We start from the raw sequence: 18,331 nt of genomic DNA, 5'->3' as shown, positions 1-18,331 counted from the left end.
TGCTGGGCCACATCGTCCCTGCCAAGGTGCTGTGTGGGGACCTCGGGCGGGGGAGGGGGGGGGAACCAATGGGATGTTGTCCTGAGCCACTTAGTCCCCTCCCACTGCAAGCTTGGAGCAGCTCCCTCATGCAGCTGTTGTGTGCCCAAGGTTAGGGTGGGGGGCAGAGGAAGAGAATCATAGAATGGTTACAGTGCAGGAGAAGGCCATTCGGCCCATCGAGCCCGTGCCAGATCCCATTGAAGTACATTTCAACTTAGGTTTATTTAATTAACTGAATTTAAATTCCCCAGCTGCCGTGGTGGGATTGGAACTCGGGTCTCTGGATCATCAGTCCAGGCCTCGGCATGACTTGTCCGGTAATCTAACCACTACACTGCCGAACCACTTAAATGCAAGATCAAATTAAGTGAAAGTTACCCATTTTGAACATCAACCACTTTCTTAGTCTTTTCCTGCTGACTGTTTGGGGTTTTTTGAAAGCAATTTGCCTTTTCTCAAAGCAAATGATTTCAAATGCTCGTCCGCTAATCCCATGTTGGCTTCCTATTCTCAGAATCAGCCCGGGGACAGCGACAGCAGTGAGCAGGGGCGAGGTGTTCTCCGATCGAGGAGGGTTGAGGGTGAGGCAGTGAGCAGGGGCGAGGTGTTCTCCGATCGAGGAGGGTTGAGGGTGAGGCAGTGAGCAGGGGCGAGGTGTTCTCCGATCGAGGAGGGTTGAGGGTGAGGCAGTGAGCAGGGGCGAGGTGTTCTCCGATCGAGGAGGGTTGAGGGTGAGGCAGTGAGCAGGGGCGAGGTGTTCTCCGATCGAGGAGGGTTGAGGGTGAGGCAGTGAGCAGGGGCGAGGTGTTCTCCGATCGAGGAGGGTTGAGGGTGAGGCAGTGAGCAGGGGCGAGGTATTCTCCGATCGAGGAGGGTTGAGGGTGAGGCAGTGAGCAGGGGCGAGGTGTTTCTCCGATCGAGGAGGGTTGAGGGTGAGGCAGTGAGCAAGGGCGAGGTGTTTCTCCGATCGAGGAGGGTTGAGGGTGAGGCAGTGAGCAAGGGCGAGGTATTTCTCCGATCGAGGAGGGTTGAGAGTGAGGCAGTGAGCAGGGGCGAGGTGTTCTCCGATCGAGGAGGGTTGAGGGTGAGGCAGTGAGCAGGGGCGAGGTGTTTCTCTGATCGAGGAGGGTTGAGGGTGAGGCAGTGAGCAGGGGCGAGGTGTTTCTCCGATCGAGGAGGGTTGAGAGTGAGGCAGTGAGCAGGGGCGAGGTGTTTCTCCGATCGAGGAGGGTTGAGAGTGAGGCAGTGAGCAGGGGCGAGGTATTTCTCCGATCGAGGAGGGTTGAGAGTGAGGCAGTGAGCAGGGGCGAGGTGTTTCTCCGATCGAGGAGGGTTGATGGTGAGGCAGTGTTGTGGGTTGGAAAGCTCACAAAGCTGCCTGTGTTGTTTTGACTTTGAATATTTGGGTTTTCCCACTTCCTCCCCCAAAGATTTCTGGCATCACGTGGACATTCTTTTAGCGGGTGCTGCTGCTCGGCACAGGAATATAAAACATCGGCCAACTCCACTCCCTCCAACCACCCAGCATTCCAGTGGTTAATGCTTTTCATAGAATCCTGGAAACTTACAGCACGGAAGGAGGCCATTTCAGCCCATCGTGTCCGCACCAGATTTGAGACGGGCCTGTCCAAAACATCCACCTGAGAGGCAGACAGGACCTCGGTTTAACGTCCCATCCGAAAGACGGCACCTCCGACAGTGAAACGCTCCCTCAGCCCTGCACTGGGAGTGTCAGCCTAGACTTGAACCCACATCTTCTGACTCAGAGGCGAGAGTGCTGCCCACTGAGCCACAGCTGATGTATCTGTTGAGTATCAAATAACTCCACGAGGCTAAGTACGGTGAGCTAGTTCAGGCATGACCTTACTCCAGTTTATTTATTCTCAAAGTGAGGATTCAACCTGGCTGCCAACATTATATACCCGGTTTGCACGTGTCTGCCAGTGACCATTAGGACTCCGACAGTCGCGCCCTCCGATGGCAGGTAAAACCCAGTTAACATACATAACATCATTCCCCCCAAAGTCCTTGGTACAGGTTATATTTACAAGTTGAGACGTTCCGGGGCCTTCCGCTCCCTGGTTGATCTTCAGTTCGAACCCAAGCTTGGGTGAGTTAGTGGGACCATTGCTGTATTGCGGAGCAGTCGGTCTGACAGGACTGTCGGGGATGGTAGGTTCGTCTTCGTGAATGACACAAGGGTCAACTGATGGTTGGATGTGTGTTGGTTGGTCGATGATGATGTTCTGGGTTGTCTGTGAATCGCAGTTTGGTTTGGTCGATGAGCCTCTTGCACGTTTGGCCATTTAACAGTTTGACTACAAACACCCTGTTCCCCTCCTTGGCCAAAACCGTGCAGCAACCCACTTTGGACCATGACCATAATTCAGGACAAACACAGGGTCATGAACAGCAATGTCACGTGATACGGCCGCGCGATCGTGGTACCATTGCTGCCGTTGCCTTCTGGTTTCGACATGATCATTGAGATCCGGGTGTACAAGGGAGAACCTGGTTTTGAGGCCGCTCTTCATTAACAGCTCGGCCGGAGGGACCCCGGTGAGTGAGTGGGATCTCGTCCGGTAACTGAGCAGAATGCGGGACAAGCGGGTCTGTAGAGAGCTGTGAGTCACGTGTTTTAGGCTTTGCTGAATGGTTTGGACAGCCCGCTCCGCTTGACCGTTAGACGCGGGTTTGAAAGGGACAGACCTGACATGCTTGATGCCATTACGGGTCATAAACTCGTGGAACTCCGAACTGGTGAAAGTCGGTCCTTTGTCGCTGACGAGGACATCGGGCAGGCCATGGGTAGCGAACACGGCCCGGAGGCTTTCAATAGTGGCTGTGGACATGCTGGATGACATGATTACGCACTCAATCCATTTGCAGTAAGCGTCCACTACCACTAAAAACATTTTGCCGAGAAAGGGGCCGGCAAAGTCTATGTGGATCCTTGACCACGGTTTGGATGGCCATGACCACAGACTCAGCGGAGCCTCCACAAGTACGTTACTCAGTTGCATGCAAGTGTTGCACTGATGCACGCATGTCTCCAAGTCCCAGTCAATGCCGGGCCACCAAACATGAAACCTGGCAATGGCCTTCATCATGACAATGCCTGTGTGGGTGCTGTGTAAATCTCGCACAAAAGTTTCCCTGCCTTTTTTTTGGCATAACAACACGATTACCCCATAACAAACAATCAGACTGAATAGACAATTCATCTTTGCGACAGCTATAAGGCTTAATTTCATCCTGCATTTCCCTGGGAATAGCAGACCAATTTCCATTTAAGACACACCTTTTTACGCTCGACAGTACAGGATCCTGGCTCGTCCAGGTCCTAATTTGGTGAGCTGTGATGGGTGACCCCTCGCTCTCGAAGGCGCCATCAAAGACCAGCAGCAAGTTTGCAGTTTGCAGCATTTCCACCCCAGTTGTGGGCAATGGTAGCCGGCTAAGCGCATCAGCACAGTTTTCAGTGCCTGGTCTGTGGCGGATGACATAATCATAAGCGGATAATGTCAGAGCCCATCTTTGGATGTGGGACTAGGCATTGGTGTTTATACCTTTGCTCTCAGAAAACAAGGAAATGAGTGGCTTGTGGTCTGTTTCAAGCTCAAACCCAAGCCCAAACAGGTATTGGTGCATTTTCCTAACCCCATATACGCATGCTAAAGCCTCTTTCTCTACCATACTATCGGCTCTTTCAGCCTTAGACAGACTTCTGGACACGTATGCAACTGGTTGGAGTTTGCCTGATACATTGGCTTGCTGGAGCACACAACTGACCCCATATGATGAGGCGTCGCAGGCCAGCACTAAACGTTTACATGGGTCATAGTGCACCAGTAATTTATTGGAACATAGCAGGTCCCTGCCCTTCTCAAAGGCTCTGTCTTGAGATTTGCCCCAAACCCAGTCATTACCCTTTCTCAGCAACATGTGCAAGGGCTCTAGCAATGTGCTCAAACTAGGTGGAAAGTTACTGAAATAGTTGAGAAGACCCAGGAACGAACGCAGCTCCATCACACTCTGAGAATTGGGTACATTCTTGATGCACCCAATTCCCCCCCCCCCCCACCACACCCCGCTAGCGTTGCAAACAGGTCGTCAGCCTTGGGTAACGGGTACTGATCCTGTATCGAGACTCGGTTGATCGTTACCTTGTAGTCGCCGCAGATCCTGACCGTGCCATCATTTTTCAACACCGGGACAATTGGACTGGCCCATTCGCTGAACTCGACTCGTGGTATGATTCCTTCCTGTTGAAGATCTCGACCTTCTCCCTCATCATGTACGGAATCGCCCGAGCCTTGTGATGGACAGGTCTTGTATCTGGGCCTAGGTGGATGTGCACCTTGGCTGCCGTGAAGTTGCCAATGCCTGGTTCAAACAACGTGGGAAACTTGCTCAGCACTTGAGCACACGAAGCATCATCCACTGATGATGAGGCTTTAATAGGGTTCCAGTTCCATTTAATTTTCTCAAGCGAACTTCTGCTGAACAGTGTAGGGCCATTGCCTGGAACAATCCACAACGATAACTCATGCACAGCTCCATCGTACGATACCTTTACTGCCGCGCTGCCAATGACTGGTATGAGCTCTTTGGTGTAGGTCCGCAGCTTCGCATTGATTGGGCTCAATTTGGGTCTTTTTGCCTTAGTGTCCCACAGCTTTTCGAAAGCCCTCTGGCTCATTATTGACTGACTCGCACCCGTGTCCAATTCCATGGATACTGGAACCCCATTTAACTTAACTTCCAGCATTATCGGAGGACTTTTGGTAAAAGAATGTACCCCATACACTTCTTCGTCCTGTACCTCGGGTTGAGTTGCTTGTGCCGCTTGATCCACGCTGGATCGATCATCCTCAACCACGTGGTGTGTCGCAGCACGCTTGCTCGGTTGCGGACACATTCGCTGAAGGTGCCCCGTTGTTGCACAGCCTTTGCACACGTATTGCTTGAATCGGCATTGATGGGCCCGATGATAGCCCCTGTAATGCCAACAAGGCGAGATTTGATTCACCCCCGATGGCGGACTTTGAGCAGTTACAGGTCGTACGAACGCGGACGAGTAGGCCTTGCCATGTGCAGCTCTGCCTGCCGCCGATATTATTTTATGCACAGTATTTGCCGGTGAGTTTCGATGCTGGGAAGATATCTGTTTCGAGTTTTCGTCCGTGGACATGCATGCCTGGGCGATCGTGATAGCCCTGCTCAGGTCTAGAGATTCAGCAGCCAGCAGCTTTCAAAGGATGACCTCGTGGCCAATGCCAAGCACGAAAAAGTCCCACAGCATTTCCTCCAACGCAGCTCCGAAGTTGCACGGCCCAGCGAGACATCTCAGTTCAGTGACAAATTCCACCACGCCCTGACCCTCAGAGCGATTGTGCATATAGAAACGATACCTCGCCATGATGATGCTTTCCTTCGGTTTAAAGTGGTTCCGAACCAGCGTACACATCTCATCATAATCCTTATCCATTGGTCGAGTTGGTGAGAGGAGATTCTTGATAAGGCCATAAATCTTTGACCCACAAACGGTGAGGAGAACCGCCCTGCGCTTAATTGCGTTATCGGTTCCTTCCAATCCGTTGGCAACGAAGTACTGGCCGAGGCGATCAGTAAAATCCTCCCAGTCTTCCCCTTCCACGAATCTCTCCAAAATTCCAACAGACATGGTTGCGTGAAAGTTCGTATTTTTAACTCGTCGCCAATTGTTAAATATCGAATAACTCCACGAGGCTAAGTACGGTGAGCTAGTTCAGGCATGACCTTACGCTAGTTTATTTATTCTCAAAATGAGGATTTAACATGGCTGCCAACATTATATACATGGCTTGCACGTGTCTGCCAGTGACCATCAGGACTCCGACAGTCGCGCCCTCCGGTGGCAGGTAACGTACATAACAGTATCATTCTGGAACCGGTTGCTTAGAGTGCTGCCCCGCCCCCATTTTTCTTTCTTCCTTCCGAGCAATTCTCTGTTCTCAACTCAGAGCAAATCCATCGTGTGTGAGGAATTGTGAACGTAAGTCACAAGATGCTTGCCTCCGATCACCGGAGCATACGAGTTAAACATTTTGCAAAATGAGTAACCAGCTCCTTCTTTTCTCCAATTGCTCAGGTCCTGAATGAAGTGGTGGTTGACCGGGGCCCTTCTTCGTATCTCTCCAACGTTGATTTGTTTCTGGATGGGCGACTGATAACCACGGTGCAAGGAGATGGTAGGTCTGGGGCTTAACGAAAACTCTAAAATAAGACTCCGCCGTGGCCTTATCTTTGTGTATCTGTTTGAAAAATGAACCTTCAATTCAGGTTTTAAAGAAAGACTTCAATTTTTACAAAGATCTTGCCCCCTCACCATTGCTTTCAGTGAACTGCAGTGGGTGCTGGGCGTTTGGGTCAATGATTGACAACATTTCCACTTCCCAACCTCAAGGTGGCGCCCTGATTGGGAGATCAGCCACTTCGGGGTGAACACAAATTTGTAATTTGAGACATTTTCGAACTGGAAATACGCACCGACTGTTTAATGATCTTGGTATATATTAAATTAGATGTTCGGCCATTTAGGACTGAGATGAGGAGAAATTTCTTCACTGAGGGTGGTGAATCTTTGGAATTTACCCCAAAGGGCTGTGGAGGCTCAATCGTTGAGTATATTCAAGGCTGAGATCGATAGATTTTTAGGCACTAAGGGAATCGAGGGATGTGGGGATAGTGCAGGAAGGTGGAGCTGAGGTAGAAGTTCAGTCATGATCTTATTCCTGACTAGCCTCCCACATTCTATCTTCCGTAAACTAGAGGTGATCCAAAACTCGGCTGCCCCGTGTCCTAACTCACACCGAGTCCTTCTCACCCATCATCCACTGTGCTCACTGCCCCGTGTCCTAACTCGCACCAAGTCCCGCTCACCCATCACCCCCTGTGCTCGCTGCCCAGTGTCCTAACTCGCACCCAGTCCCGCTCACCCATCACCCCCTGTGCTCACTGCCCTGTGTCCTAACTCGCACCAAGTCCCGCTCACCCATCACCCCCTGTGCTCACTGCCCTGTGTCCTAACTCGCACCGAGTCCTGCTCACCCATCACCCCCTGTGCTCACTGACCTACATTGGCTCCCGGTTAAGCAACGCCTCAATTTTAAAATTCTCATCCTTGTTTTCAAATCTCTCCATGGCCCTCGCCCCTCCCTATCTCTGTAATCTCCTCCAGCCCCACAACCCCCCCGAGATGTCTGCGCTCCTCCAATTCTGCCCTCCAGAGCAAGCCTGATTATAATCGCTCCACCATCGGTGGCCGTGCCTTCTGTTGCCTGGGCCCCAAGCTCTGGAACTTCCTCACTAAACCTCTCCGCCTCTCTACCTCTCTTTCCTCCTTTAAGACGTTCTTTAAAACCGACCTCTTTGACCCAGCTTTTGGTCATTTGCCCTAATTTCTTCTATGCGGCTCAGTGTCACATTTTGTTTGATACCGTTCCTGTGAAGCACCCTGGGACGTGTTACGACATTAAAGCCGCTATATAAATACAAGTTGTTGGTGTTGATGGGCCGTATGGCTAACCACTGCTCCTATTTCTTATGTTCTTAAACATCTTGGCATATATATTTTGACAATCCTGATATATGTTACATACAGTAGATACCTATTGTCAATTTCCAGTTGCCATCCAGAAAAGATTGAGCTGCATTCCAAGTGAATAATTTTGTAATAAAATTGCTGTTTGCTAAGTCACTCAGTCACTGTTTTAGTGTGATACACGGTTAGGGGTAAGGTGCATTATTCTTCGGGATTTTCAAACCCTGTGTGCGAATGAGCCATCTCTGATGTCACCTTTGGTGTAAGATGTCAGTGTGAGATACCTGGGCGGACAGTTATTGCCTGGGCCTGCTGTGGACTGAAGCTTATTGCAACAATGCACCTTGAGCCCAAGCTTATACCCGTGGAATTCTTTGGTTTCCATGCCAACCGTTTCCCCATGGCCTTTCTGCTCACGAATCTGCCAAAAGGATGGGTGGTTTTCTGTGTAACCATGACTACAGTGAAACAAGCTGAGACCATAAGTGCACCTCACTCGAGAACGTGCAACCGATTGAGATCGGAGACTTTCCTGACATCACTGAGATTTAAAATCAGGTCACACTGTAACCAGAACTGAGCAAACGACAAAGCTTGCCTTTATATAGCGCCTTTAATGCAGTAAACCGCCCCAAGGCGCTTCACAGGTGCGTTATAAAACAAAATTTGCCACATAAGATATTTGGACAGGTGATCAGAAGCTTGGTGAAAGAGGTCAGTTTTAAGCAGAGTCTTAAAGGAGGAGAGAGAGGCGGAGAGGTTTAAGGAGGGAGTTCCAGAGCTCAGGGCCCAGGCAGCTGAAGGCATGGCCGCCGATGGTGGAGAGATTACATTTGAGGATGCACAAGAGACCAGAATTGGAGGAACGCAGAGATCTCGGGCTGGCGGGGGGGGGCTGGAGGATAATGAGGGACGAGCCCATGGAGAGATTTGAGAATGAGGGTGAGACTTTTGAAATCGAGGCGTTGCTTAACCGGAAGCCAATGTAGGTCAGCGAGCACAGGGGTGATGGGCGAGCGGGACTTGGTGCGAGTTAGGACTCGGGCAGTCGAGTTTTGGATGGGCTCAAGTATACGGAGAGGGGTAAGGTGGGAGGCCGGCCAGAATAGTGGAGTCTGGAGGTACCATCGACACGGATGAGGGTTTCAGCAGCAGATGAGCTAGGGCGGAGATATGCTCTCTCTCTCTCTCTCTCTCTCTCTCTCTCTCTCTCTCTCTCTCTGTATTTGGCATCTAATGCAGCTGGCCCTCTGTTTTTGCAGGGGTGATTGTTTCCACACCGACAGGGAGTACGGCATACGCTGCTGCTGCAGGAGCCTCTATGATTCACCCAAACGTTCCTGCCATCATGATCACGCCCATCTGTCCACATTCCTTATCCTTCAGACCGATCGTTGTACCTGCAGGCGTGGAACTCCAGGTAACTCGACCTTCCCGGTTATTTTACTGCAAGACTCACCGGCTCATTACTGCATTGCAGGCAACCGAAAGCAGGTTCTCTGTCGTGACCATACGGAGATTGAGAAACTGTCTCGGCCCTGCTCTGGTGGATCCTCGAGACTCCCACCGACACGCTTACACCTGGTCGCCCAGCGAAGATTGTCAGCGTCACAATGTGGTTGTGTTCACTCAGCTCAGGGTCGTGTTCACGGTCAGGGTCGTGTTCACGGTCAGGGTCGTGTTCACGGTCAGGGTCGTGTGCGCTCAGCTCGGGGTCGTGTGCGCTCAGCTCGGGGTCGTGTGCGCTCAGCTCGGGGTCGTGTGCGCTCAGCTCGGGGTCGTGTTCGCTCAGCTCGGGGTCGTGTTCGCTCAGCTCGGGGTCGTGTGCGCTCAGCTCGGGGTCGTGTGCGCTCAGCTCGGGGTCGTGTGCGCGGCCGGGATCATGTTCAACCCAGTCTTCAGCGATCGTTTCTTAAATAAAAATATTCAACAAATAGCAAGAAAGACTATAGCGCCTTTCACAATCACTGGACATCCCAAAGCGCTTTACAGCCAATAAAGTACTTTTGGAGTGTAGTCACTGTTGTAATGTGGGAAACGCGGCAGCCAATTTGTGCACAGCAAGCTCCCACAAACAGCAATGTGATAATGACCAGATAATCTGTTTTTGTTATGTTGATTGAGGGATAAATATTGGACCCAGGACACCGGGGAGAACTCCCCTGCTCTTCAAAATAGTGCCCTGGGATCTTTTATGCCACCCGAGAGAGAGCAGTCATGGCTTTGGGTTAACGTCTCATGTGAAAGACGGCACCTCCGACAGTGCGACACTCCCCCAACACTGCACTGGGAGTGTCAGCCTAGATTTATGTGCTCTCCACTGTCGGGACCTGCCCCTCCCCTCCCCCCCCCTCCCACTGTCGGAGTCTGCCTTCCCCCCCCCCCCCCACTCTCGGGGCCTGCCCCTCCCCCCCCCCCCCCCTCCCACTGTCGGGACCTGCCCCTCCCATCCCCCCCCCCCCCTCCCACTGTCGGAGTCTGCCTTCCCCCCCCCCCCCCCACTCTCGGGGCCTGCCCCTCCCCCCCCCCCCTCCCACTGTCGGGACCTGCCCCTCCCCTCCCCCCCCCCCCCTCCCACTGTCGGGGCCTGCCCCTTCCCCCCCCCCCCCCCACTGTCGGAGTCTGCCCTCCCCCCCCCCACTCTCAGGGCCTGCCCCTCTCTCCCCCCCCCCCCCCACTCTCAGGGCCTGCCCCTCCCCCCCCCCCCCCCTCCCACTCTCGGGGCCTGCCCCCCTCTCCCCCCCCCCCCCCCCCCACTCTCGGGGCCTGCCCCTGGCCCGCCCTCAGTAACGTGCAGTGGCGACTGTCGGGGAAAGTGATTATTGAAATATTTTCAGTACATGTGATGTAAAGTCCCTGTCTGCGGGCAGAGAATTGCACCACCCCGGGTGGGGGGGGCCGCAAGTGTCAATCCTTGGCAAGGTGTGGTGCGGATATCGACCAATCCCGTGGGAATGTTGGGGAACCATCGGCCAGGGGGCTGGTTCTGTGATGCCCTGTGACCTTTTTCAGAGTGGTATGGCAAGGAATTACACGTCTTAAGCTTCATCATGTATAACGTATAATCCCTCAAAATGTACCCGACGTGTAAAACTATTGCCTAGATGGGTCCAGTGTACTGACCTTGCATTCCGTGCAATGATTACAGTCAGACGATGCAGAAACCAACCCCAGGTCCTGCTAAGATCGTTATTTTTTTTAATGACTCAATATGTTGCGTGGTCTGGTACACGTTCGGTGGTCTGCTCAGTACTGGGCACCAGTGAGCACCTATTCTCACCAAACACCAAGGTTTGACCCAACATGATGTGGATGTTGTCCCAAGCTCTGGAACTCCCTCCCTAAACATCTCCGCCTCTCTCGCTCTCTTTCCTCCTTCAAAACGCTCCTTAAAACCTCCCTCTTTCTGCCGTAATTTCTCCTTATGCGGCTCGGTATCAGATTTATCCCTTTTGTCTCCTGTGAGGTGCCTTGGGAAGTTTTACTACGTTTAAGGGCGCTATATAAATACATTGCTCTTAAACCCTGGGCTTGCATTTTCAGATCATGCTGTCACCAGACGCCAGGAATACAGCGTGGGTTTCATTTGACGGACGGAGGCGACAAGAGATCTGTCATGGTGACAGGTAAGCAGCATTACTGGTCGCTGGGGACATCGCTGACCATCGCTCTGAGGGCAAACTGTCCTCACTTTGCCCAGACTGGAGCACACGGTTTTCATCTACCCCTCCAGAAAGTCTACTGGTCTGGTGACACCACACACCAATAGAAAGCAAGACTTGCATTTATATAGCGCCTTTCACAACCACCGGATGTCCCAAAGCACTTTACAGCCAATGAAGTACTTTTGGAGTGTAGTCACTGTTGTAATGTGGGAAACGCGGCAGCCAATTTGCGCACAGCAAGCTCCCACACACAGCAATGTGATAATGACCAGATAAACTGTTTTTGTTATATTGATTGAGGGATAAATATTGGCCCCAGGACACCGGGGAGAACTCCCCTGCTCTTCTTCAAAATAGCGCCCTGGGATCTTTTATGTCCATCTGAGAGAGCAGGCGGGGCTTCGGTCTAACATCTCAGCTGACAGTACTGCACCTCTGACAGTGCGGCGCTCCCTCAGTACTGCCCATCCGACAATGCGGCGCTCCCTCAGTACTGCCCCTCCGACAGTGCGGCGCTCCCTCAGTACTGCCCCTCCGACAGTGCGGCGCTCCCTCAGTACTGCCCCTCCGACAGTGCGGCGCTCCCTCAGTACTGCCCCTCCAACAGTGCGGCGCTCCCTCAGTACTGCCCCTCCGACAGTGCGGCGCTCCCTCAGTACTGCCCCTCCGACAGTGCGGCGCTCCCTCAGTACTGCCCCTCCGACAGTGCGGCGCTCCCTCAGTACTGCCCCTCCGACAGTGCGGCGCTCCCTCAGTACTGCCCCTCCGACAGTGCGGCGCTCCCTCAGTACTGCCCCTCCGACAGTGCGGCGCTCCCTCAGTACTGCCCCTCCGACAGTGCGGCGCTCCCTCAGTACTGCCCCTCCGACAGTGCGGCACTCCCTCAGTACTGCCCCTCCGACAGTGCGGCACTCCCTCAGTACTGCACTGGGAGTATCAGTCTAGATTTTTGTGCTCAAGTCCCTGGAGTGGGATTTAAACCCACAATCTTCTGACTCAGAGGCGAGTGTGCTGCCCACTGAGACATAGCCCGACACTTTTACAATCTGAGTCTATGTCGAAGGATGCAGTATAGGATGTGTTGAAGGTAATATTAATTCTGTGAGTGACGTTGTTGTATTTAGTGAGAGATTTTCCGGACACTTGTATTACTGCAGTTTGGTTCCAGCGGGGTCTTGTCGTCTTCTCCAAATTTATCAATTTTATTCCAATCAATAAAATCTCCTCTGTTTCCCGGCCTCCTCCGCAGACGATTGTAGTGTTTAAGCTGCGGATCGCCTATATTTACACGTTGGGTCGGATCGAGCACCAGTGCTACCAATCACTGCCTCTTTGCAGCATCAAACTAGCTTAGTTTCTTCGGCAGCACCTCCCAAACCCACGACCTCTACCACCTAGAAGGACAAGGGCAGCAGGTGCATGGGAACACCACCACCTCCACGTTCCCCTCCCAGTCACACACCATCCCGACTGGGAAATATATCGGCCGTTCCTTCATCGTCGCTGGGTCACAATCCTGGAACTCCCTCCCTAACAGCACTGTGGGAGCACCTTCACCACACGGACTGCAGCGGTTCAAGAAGGCGGCTCACCACCACCTTCTCGAGGGGCAATTAGGGATGGGCAATAAATGCCGGCCCTGCCAGCGTCGCCCACATCCCAGGAATGGATAAACTAAGAAGAGCTTATTGACAGCACAGATAGCGTAGCTCCCAGTGACGGGGGCCAAAGCAGACTGTTTGAGTGGAGGAGGACATTGTGGAGAGGGGCCAAACTGTGGGGGGAGGGGGGGTTGGAGAGAGAAGTTTGTACATGTTCGTTCATATGAGCTTGCATTTTCTTGCAGTATTACCATTACTACCTCCTGCTACCCAGTCCCGTCGATATGCTTCAGGGACCCGGTGAATGACTGGTTCGAGAGCCTGGCAGAGTGTTTACACTGGAATGTGAGAAAGAAGCAAAGCCACCTGACTGATGTGGAGGACTACTGAGAACGGACGTGCTGCCTGTAAAATCCATCTTTAATGTTTTTTTTTTAAACCCGCAACATTGCAAAGAGCATTCCTACACATCACAAGAATGAGTTTTGCCTTGTGTGCCTTGGATTGTCAAACAGAAGGTCTCCCTCCCCCAGCCATTGCTTTATGTTTGGTAAATGTTGAGGCTTTAACAACTGCTGCAGATGAACTAAAGACATCGAGTCAAATGTTTGACGGCATCAAGTCCAGACAAGACAGCTCGGGGGCCATTCGATAATGTTGCAGCGTTTGGTGCTCGAATGTGATCTTAATTTAGTTTTAAGATTTTAAAAGTTGCAGTGATATTTATCAAACGTGTGTATCATATCAGAAGGCTTTAACAAAACATGTCTGGAGAGCAGAAGCCCGCTGTTTGGCTTCAGTTGTTCCAAATGATTCTGTGCTCCAAGTAATGCCCGGAAATATGGCTCGGTTTTCTGAGTCCAGGCAATGGTTGTTGGCCAGACGTTTCCCCCTGACCTCCCCCAGACACACTCACACCCGCTGAGGTCTCAGTCACACAACACAGAAGCAAAATACTGCGGATACTGGAATCTGAAATAAAAACAGAAAGCGCTGGAATCCCTCAGCGGGTCAGGCAACATCTGTGGAGAGAGAAACCGAGTTAACGTTTCAGGTCGGTGACCCTTCGTCAGAACTGGAAAAGTTTGAGATGTAACAGATTGTTAAGGAAGGGCAAGGGGTGGGGAGGACAAAAGGAACAAAGACTAACATGTCCCATTACCATTTCACTTTGGCCCATCATCTTTTATCTCTCTAATCTCTCCTGCCTTCCCCCCCTATCACAGACCTTCCCTCCCCTCCCCCTCTCACACCCCCTGCACTTCCTTAACAATCTGTTACATCTCAAACTTTTTCAGTTCTGAGAAGGGTCACAGACCCGAAACGGTAACTCGGTTTCTCTCCCCACAGTCGCTGCCTGACCCACTGAGTATTTCCAGGCCTCAGTCAGACGTTGTGTACAAACTCGACTTCTCGTCCCCTGCTACACCATGTTTTTTTCTTCCCTGTGTTTTCTTTCCACAACCTAAAGTGATGTTTTTATAAAACAGTAATGCTGAAGGTGTGAGCGTACACCAGGGCTGACCTCCGTGGTGTGTGTGTGTCGGGGGCGCTACTCAATCCGCGTCTGTCTTGAGCACAGTTTTGCCTCGATGCTAAAATGATTGCTGATCCTCTGATGTAAGCGCAGTGTGTTCATTATTGCTTCGGGAACTTGGTTTAGTTTTTGATTATCGGAAGCAATGAAGTACGGAATTTATTCTTTGAGGATTGATGAGTTTAACGTGAATATTTCTGATTTTATTACGAAAAGAAATTAAATCTTGTGACGTTTTGAGATAACAGTAACACCAATGGTGAAGGGGTTAAAGGGTAATCTTCCTCCATTTTGTTTCTGCAGCTTTCAGTGTTTCGTGATGAAATGCACTTAAGCTGCTGCGGTAACACGGTCTGGCTGTGTGGTCTCGTATTCTGGGTGTATTGAGATCTGAATGTGAAGCAAGCTGGTCTCGTGTCGATTAGAGTCGCTGGTTGAGGGCTTCCCATGGGCTCGGCCCAGGGGGCACTCGATCTCTGAGCGCCCAAAACAAATTGTTTGCCCCCTTTCTCTCTCTCTCTCTCTCTCTAGACCTCGAGGAACCCAATATGAAATATTGTCACCCATTAAGTGGTGTGTTTTGCAGGGTATATGGTTCCCTCGGGTGTTGTTTCAAGGAGAAGATGCCAGATAAGTGAGTAAGTGCTGAGGGGGAGGCTGGGAGTTGGGCTAATGCCCCCCAGCAGCATGAGGAAGGTGCCCAGGCCAGAGAATGAAAGGCCGCGCCCTGGAGCGTGTAGTGTGATGGTCGCACTAGTGCAAAAGCTGTGTTGCTGCTGGCTGGCGGAATTGATTGTATCACAGTATAGCTTGCCATGCCAACATTCGTCTCTCACAGGTCTTTGCCTGAAATTGGGTTTCTGCAGTCTCTAGCGTTGCTAACTAGTCATGCCCATATCTCACCGAGCTGCCAAATATAGCTGGACCTTACAGGGGGGTTCTTGCTGTTTTGCCATTGGTCCTGATACTGCCTGTGCCTGAATATCATTCCGAGCTCAGTGAGGTCCGAATGCCCTCAGTCCACCATTAAGGGTTCATTTTCCAATGTCCCAGAATGAAGTGCTCACTAATTGTGGGCTTTGACACACGACACTGGGTTTAGTTGGTGCTGCAGCTTCTGAACCCAGCCTTACTGTGTCAGGGCATAAAATCACAATGTTACAGCGCAGATCTTGGTAAACACACAACTGCTCCATCGTGGGCGGGGCTGTGCTTTAATTCTCGGTTGCTCCTTTCCACTTATTCACAGCAACAGCTTTTTATATTTCCGAATGAAACCGGCTCACCTTTTGGATTTCAATGCTTTGTGACCCCTGCAACACTTCCAATAATGAAATGGCCCTGTCTTGTGTTGTGGATAAATTAGAAACCTGGTTTGTTCCGGCAGTTTAATTAACTCGGCAAGCTGCAGGAGGTGTTCAGTTGTACACAGGGAGCAGGCTCATTGTCCAACCAGTGCCCAGTGCTGACAGTGCGAGCAGTTAGCAAGCCCACTAAACCCCACACTGAGATTTGAGTCTGTAACTCACTCAGTGCCCGAGGTTCAGCATCACGCTCTGTCTCCAAAGGTAAATCTCATTTGTTTTGAATGCTTTAACCTTCCGTAAATACAATTTAGTTTATGCTGCTGATTGTAGAAAAGCTCAAATTGTTTTACTTTTTAAATCAAAGATGTGCTCGTGAAGGCAGATTTGCAGTGGGCAGGTAGAATGTACAGTGCCTCAACATCTCCAGCAAAAGGGCGTTAGAGGCTAAAGGGATCAAGGGGTATGGAGAGAAAGCAGGAAAGGGGTAATGAGGTGAATGATCAGCCATGATCTTATTGAATGGTGGTGTAGGCTCGAAGGGCTGAATGGCCTACTCCTGCACCTATTTTCTGTTTCTGTGTTATTCTCCGCTCCCGTCTCCTGAACCTGGTGATTCAGACAGTGCAGTCACTCGAGTGCCGGACCCCAGCTAGAAACATAGAAACAGAAAATAGGTGCAGGAGTAGGCCATTCGGCCCTTCGAGCCTACACCACCATTCAATAAGATCACAGCTGATCATTTTTGCAGCTAGTATCTCCTGTAGGCAGCCATTCAGGTACATAGACCTGTGTGAATCATTATTCAGCCATGGTTTGGAGGGAGGGACATCCCAGTCTGATTCTGTCCTTGCCTAATGTCCACATACATGCACATCCCGGCAGTCACTGGATAACTACCAGGAGCAGGAGTTGCAGTTGTTGTACTGGGGCAGAAATCGCGGTTGGATGCTTCCGACCTGCAAAAAATCTGCGCATTTACCAGAGTGTTGGTAGATTTGCGCTCCCGGGCCTCTCTGTGTACCCGCCAATAGAGGACCGTGTATCCCAGGGGCACAGGTGGCTCGCAAGCAACCCTGGGATCACATGGACCGGCCCAGCCAATCACAGAAGGGAATCTCCATTCATACTTGTGGGGATTCCGTTTGTACGAAACTTCCATAAGTATGAATGGGGATCACTTAAATACACACCTGAAATAAATACAAAAAAAAACACGTAAAATTAATTAAAATGCCATTTAATTAAATATTAACAAATTTAATTTAAAAAAAAAATTTCTATGTTTTACTGTGGCTAAATATAAATTTACCTTATTGGACAGGGTTTTTAATGTATCAATGAGTGCTAAAACTTTATTTTTCTATTTTTTTAAACTCTTATGCTGGTAAAGTAGGCCTTGTGCCCCTGCTTTTACTAGGTGTAAGAATTTCACGGCATTCATTGGGCAAATAACCTGACTCTCCGCCTGCGGAGGCCCTTTTCTTTCAGATTCGCACACTCAGTTGAGAGGATTGTTGACCGATCACAAGTTCCAGGTTTCTGCGCATGCGCAGCGCGCGCCTAATCCCGGCACATGCGGGCCGCAAATTCAGCCCCAATATCTTTCGTTCTGTGGCTCAGGGGCACTGAGGCGGAACGTCACAACTTTTTCCAGTTGCACTGCGTGGGGATCAATGCACGGAGGGTAGACGGATGATTTGAAGCCGGGACAGCCCTGGTTTGCAGGGGCAGAGAGCTCTGTGCCACGCACAGCATTTATCACAGAGTCTTGAATAAAACCCGAACATGCTGGAAATCTCAGCAGGTCAGGCAGCATCTGTGGAGAGGAAGCAGGGTTAACGTTTTGGGTCATATCTCTGTTGCCTTTCTTTACACTTTCACACTTTCAACAACTGTCTGTGTTGTTTATCTCTATTAGAAATTAAAAGCACTTTAGGAAAATACCTGATGATATATTCCACTTTTGAAGGAAGCCTAGTTCTTTGAAAAACCTCCAGGCACATTGGGATTCTGGTCGCTGAGTAACTTCGCGATTATCATTTTATCTCACTGACCAAAGACACGGGAAAATACTGGAAATGCCTTGTTGCTCATGATGGGTTAACACGCTCCTTGTGATCCTTCTCAATAAATGTCCCCAACATCTAATGAAGGGTCACGACCATAGAATCATAGCGTAGAAACATAGAAAATAGGTGCAGGAGTAGGCCATTCGGCCCTTCGAGCCTGCACCTCCATTCAATATGATCATGGCTGATCATTCCTTCAGTTAGTCCCACTCCCCCGCTCTCTCCCAATATCCCTGCAATTTTTTTTTTCCTTCAAGAATTTATCCAGTTGCCTTTTGAAGGCGACTGTTGAATGTATATCCACCCCCAGCACGGACTCGATGGGCCGAATGGCCACCTCCTGTGCTGTAAATTTCTGTGATTCACCCTACCAGGCAGCAATTTCCTAATCCTAATTTATAGAATAAATATAATTAAACCAAATCATTAAACTTTTATTTCTCATTCAGATGTTCATTAACAAGCTGTGCATCTCCAGCGTTAACTGAGGGGCTCGTGCAGAGAGCCGGCACGGGCTCAATGGGC

General features: G+C 50.8%; 1 protein-coding gene across 3 annotated transcripts in view; it reads left to right on the top strand.

Moving 5' to 3' along the window:
- LOC139228980 (NAD kinase-like) overlaps nt 1–13,928 on the top strand; it is a 124,207-nt gene extending 110,279 nt beyond the window's left edge. For all 3 annotated transcript variants that reach the window (XM_070860615.1, XM_070860616.1, XM_070860617.1), the window contains 4 exons: nt 6,176–6,275; nt 8,890–9,047; nt 11,171–11,253; nt 13,139–13,928. In XM_070860615.1, coding sequence (XP_070716716.1) covers nt 6,176–6,275; nt 8,890–9,047; nt 11,171–11,253; nt 13,139–13,283 — 486 coding nt within the window. In that variant the 3' untranslated portion in view covers nt 13,284–13,928. The remainder of the gene's footprint in view (nt 1–6,175; nt 6,276–8,889; nt 9,048–11,170; nt 11,254–13,138) is intronic.
- The last annotated feature ends 4,403 nt before the right edge of the window (nt 13,929–18,331 follow it).

The sequence above is a fragment of the Pristiophorus japonicus genome, chromosome 18 (genome assembly GCF_044704955.1).
Source record: "Pristiophorus japonicus isolate sPriJap1 chromosome 18, sPriJap1.hap1, whole genome shotgun sequence".
Lineage (NCBI taxonomy): Eukaryota > Metazoa > Chordata > Chondrichthyes > Pristiophoridae > Pristiophorus > Pristiophorus japonicus.
The sequence above is the reverse complement of the archived record's forward strand: the minus strand, read 5'-3'. Positions and strand labels throughout refer to the sequence as shown.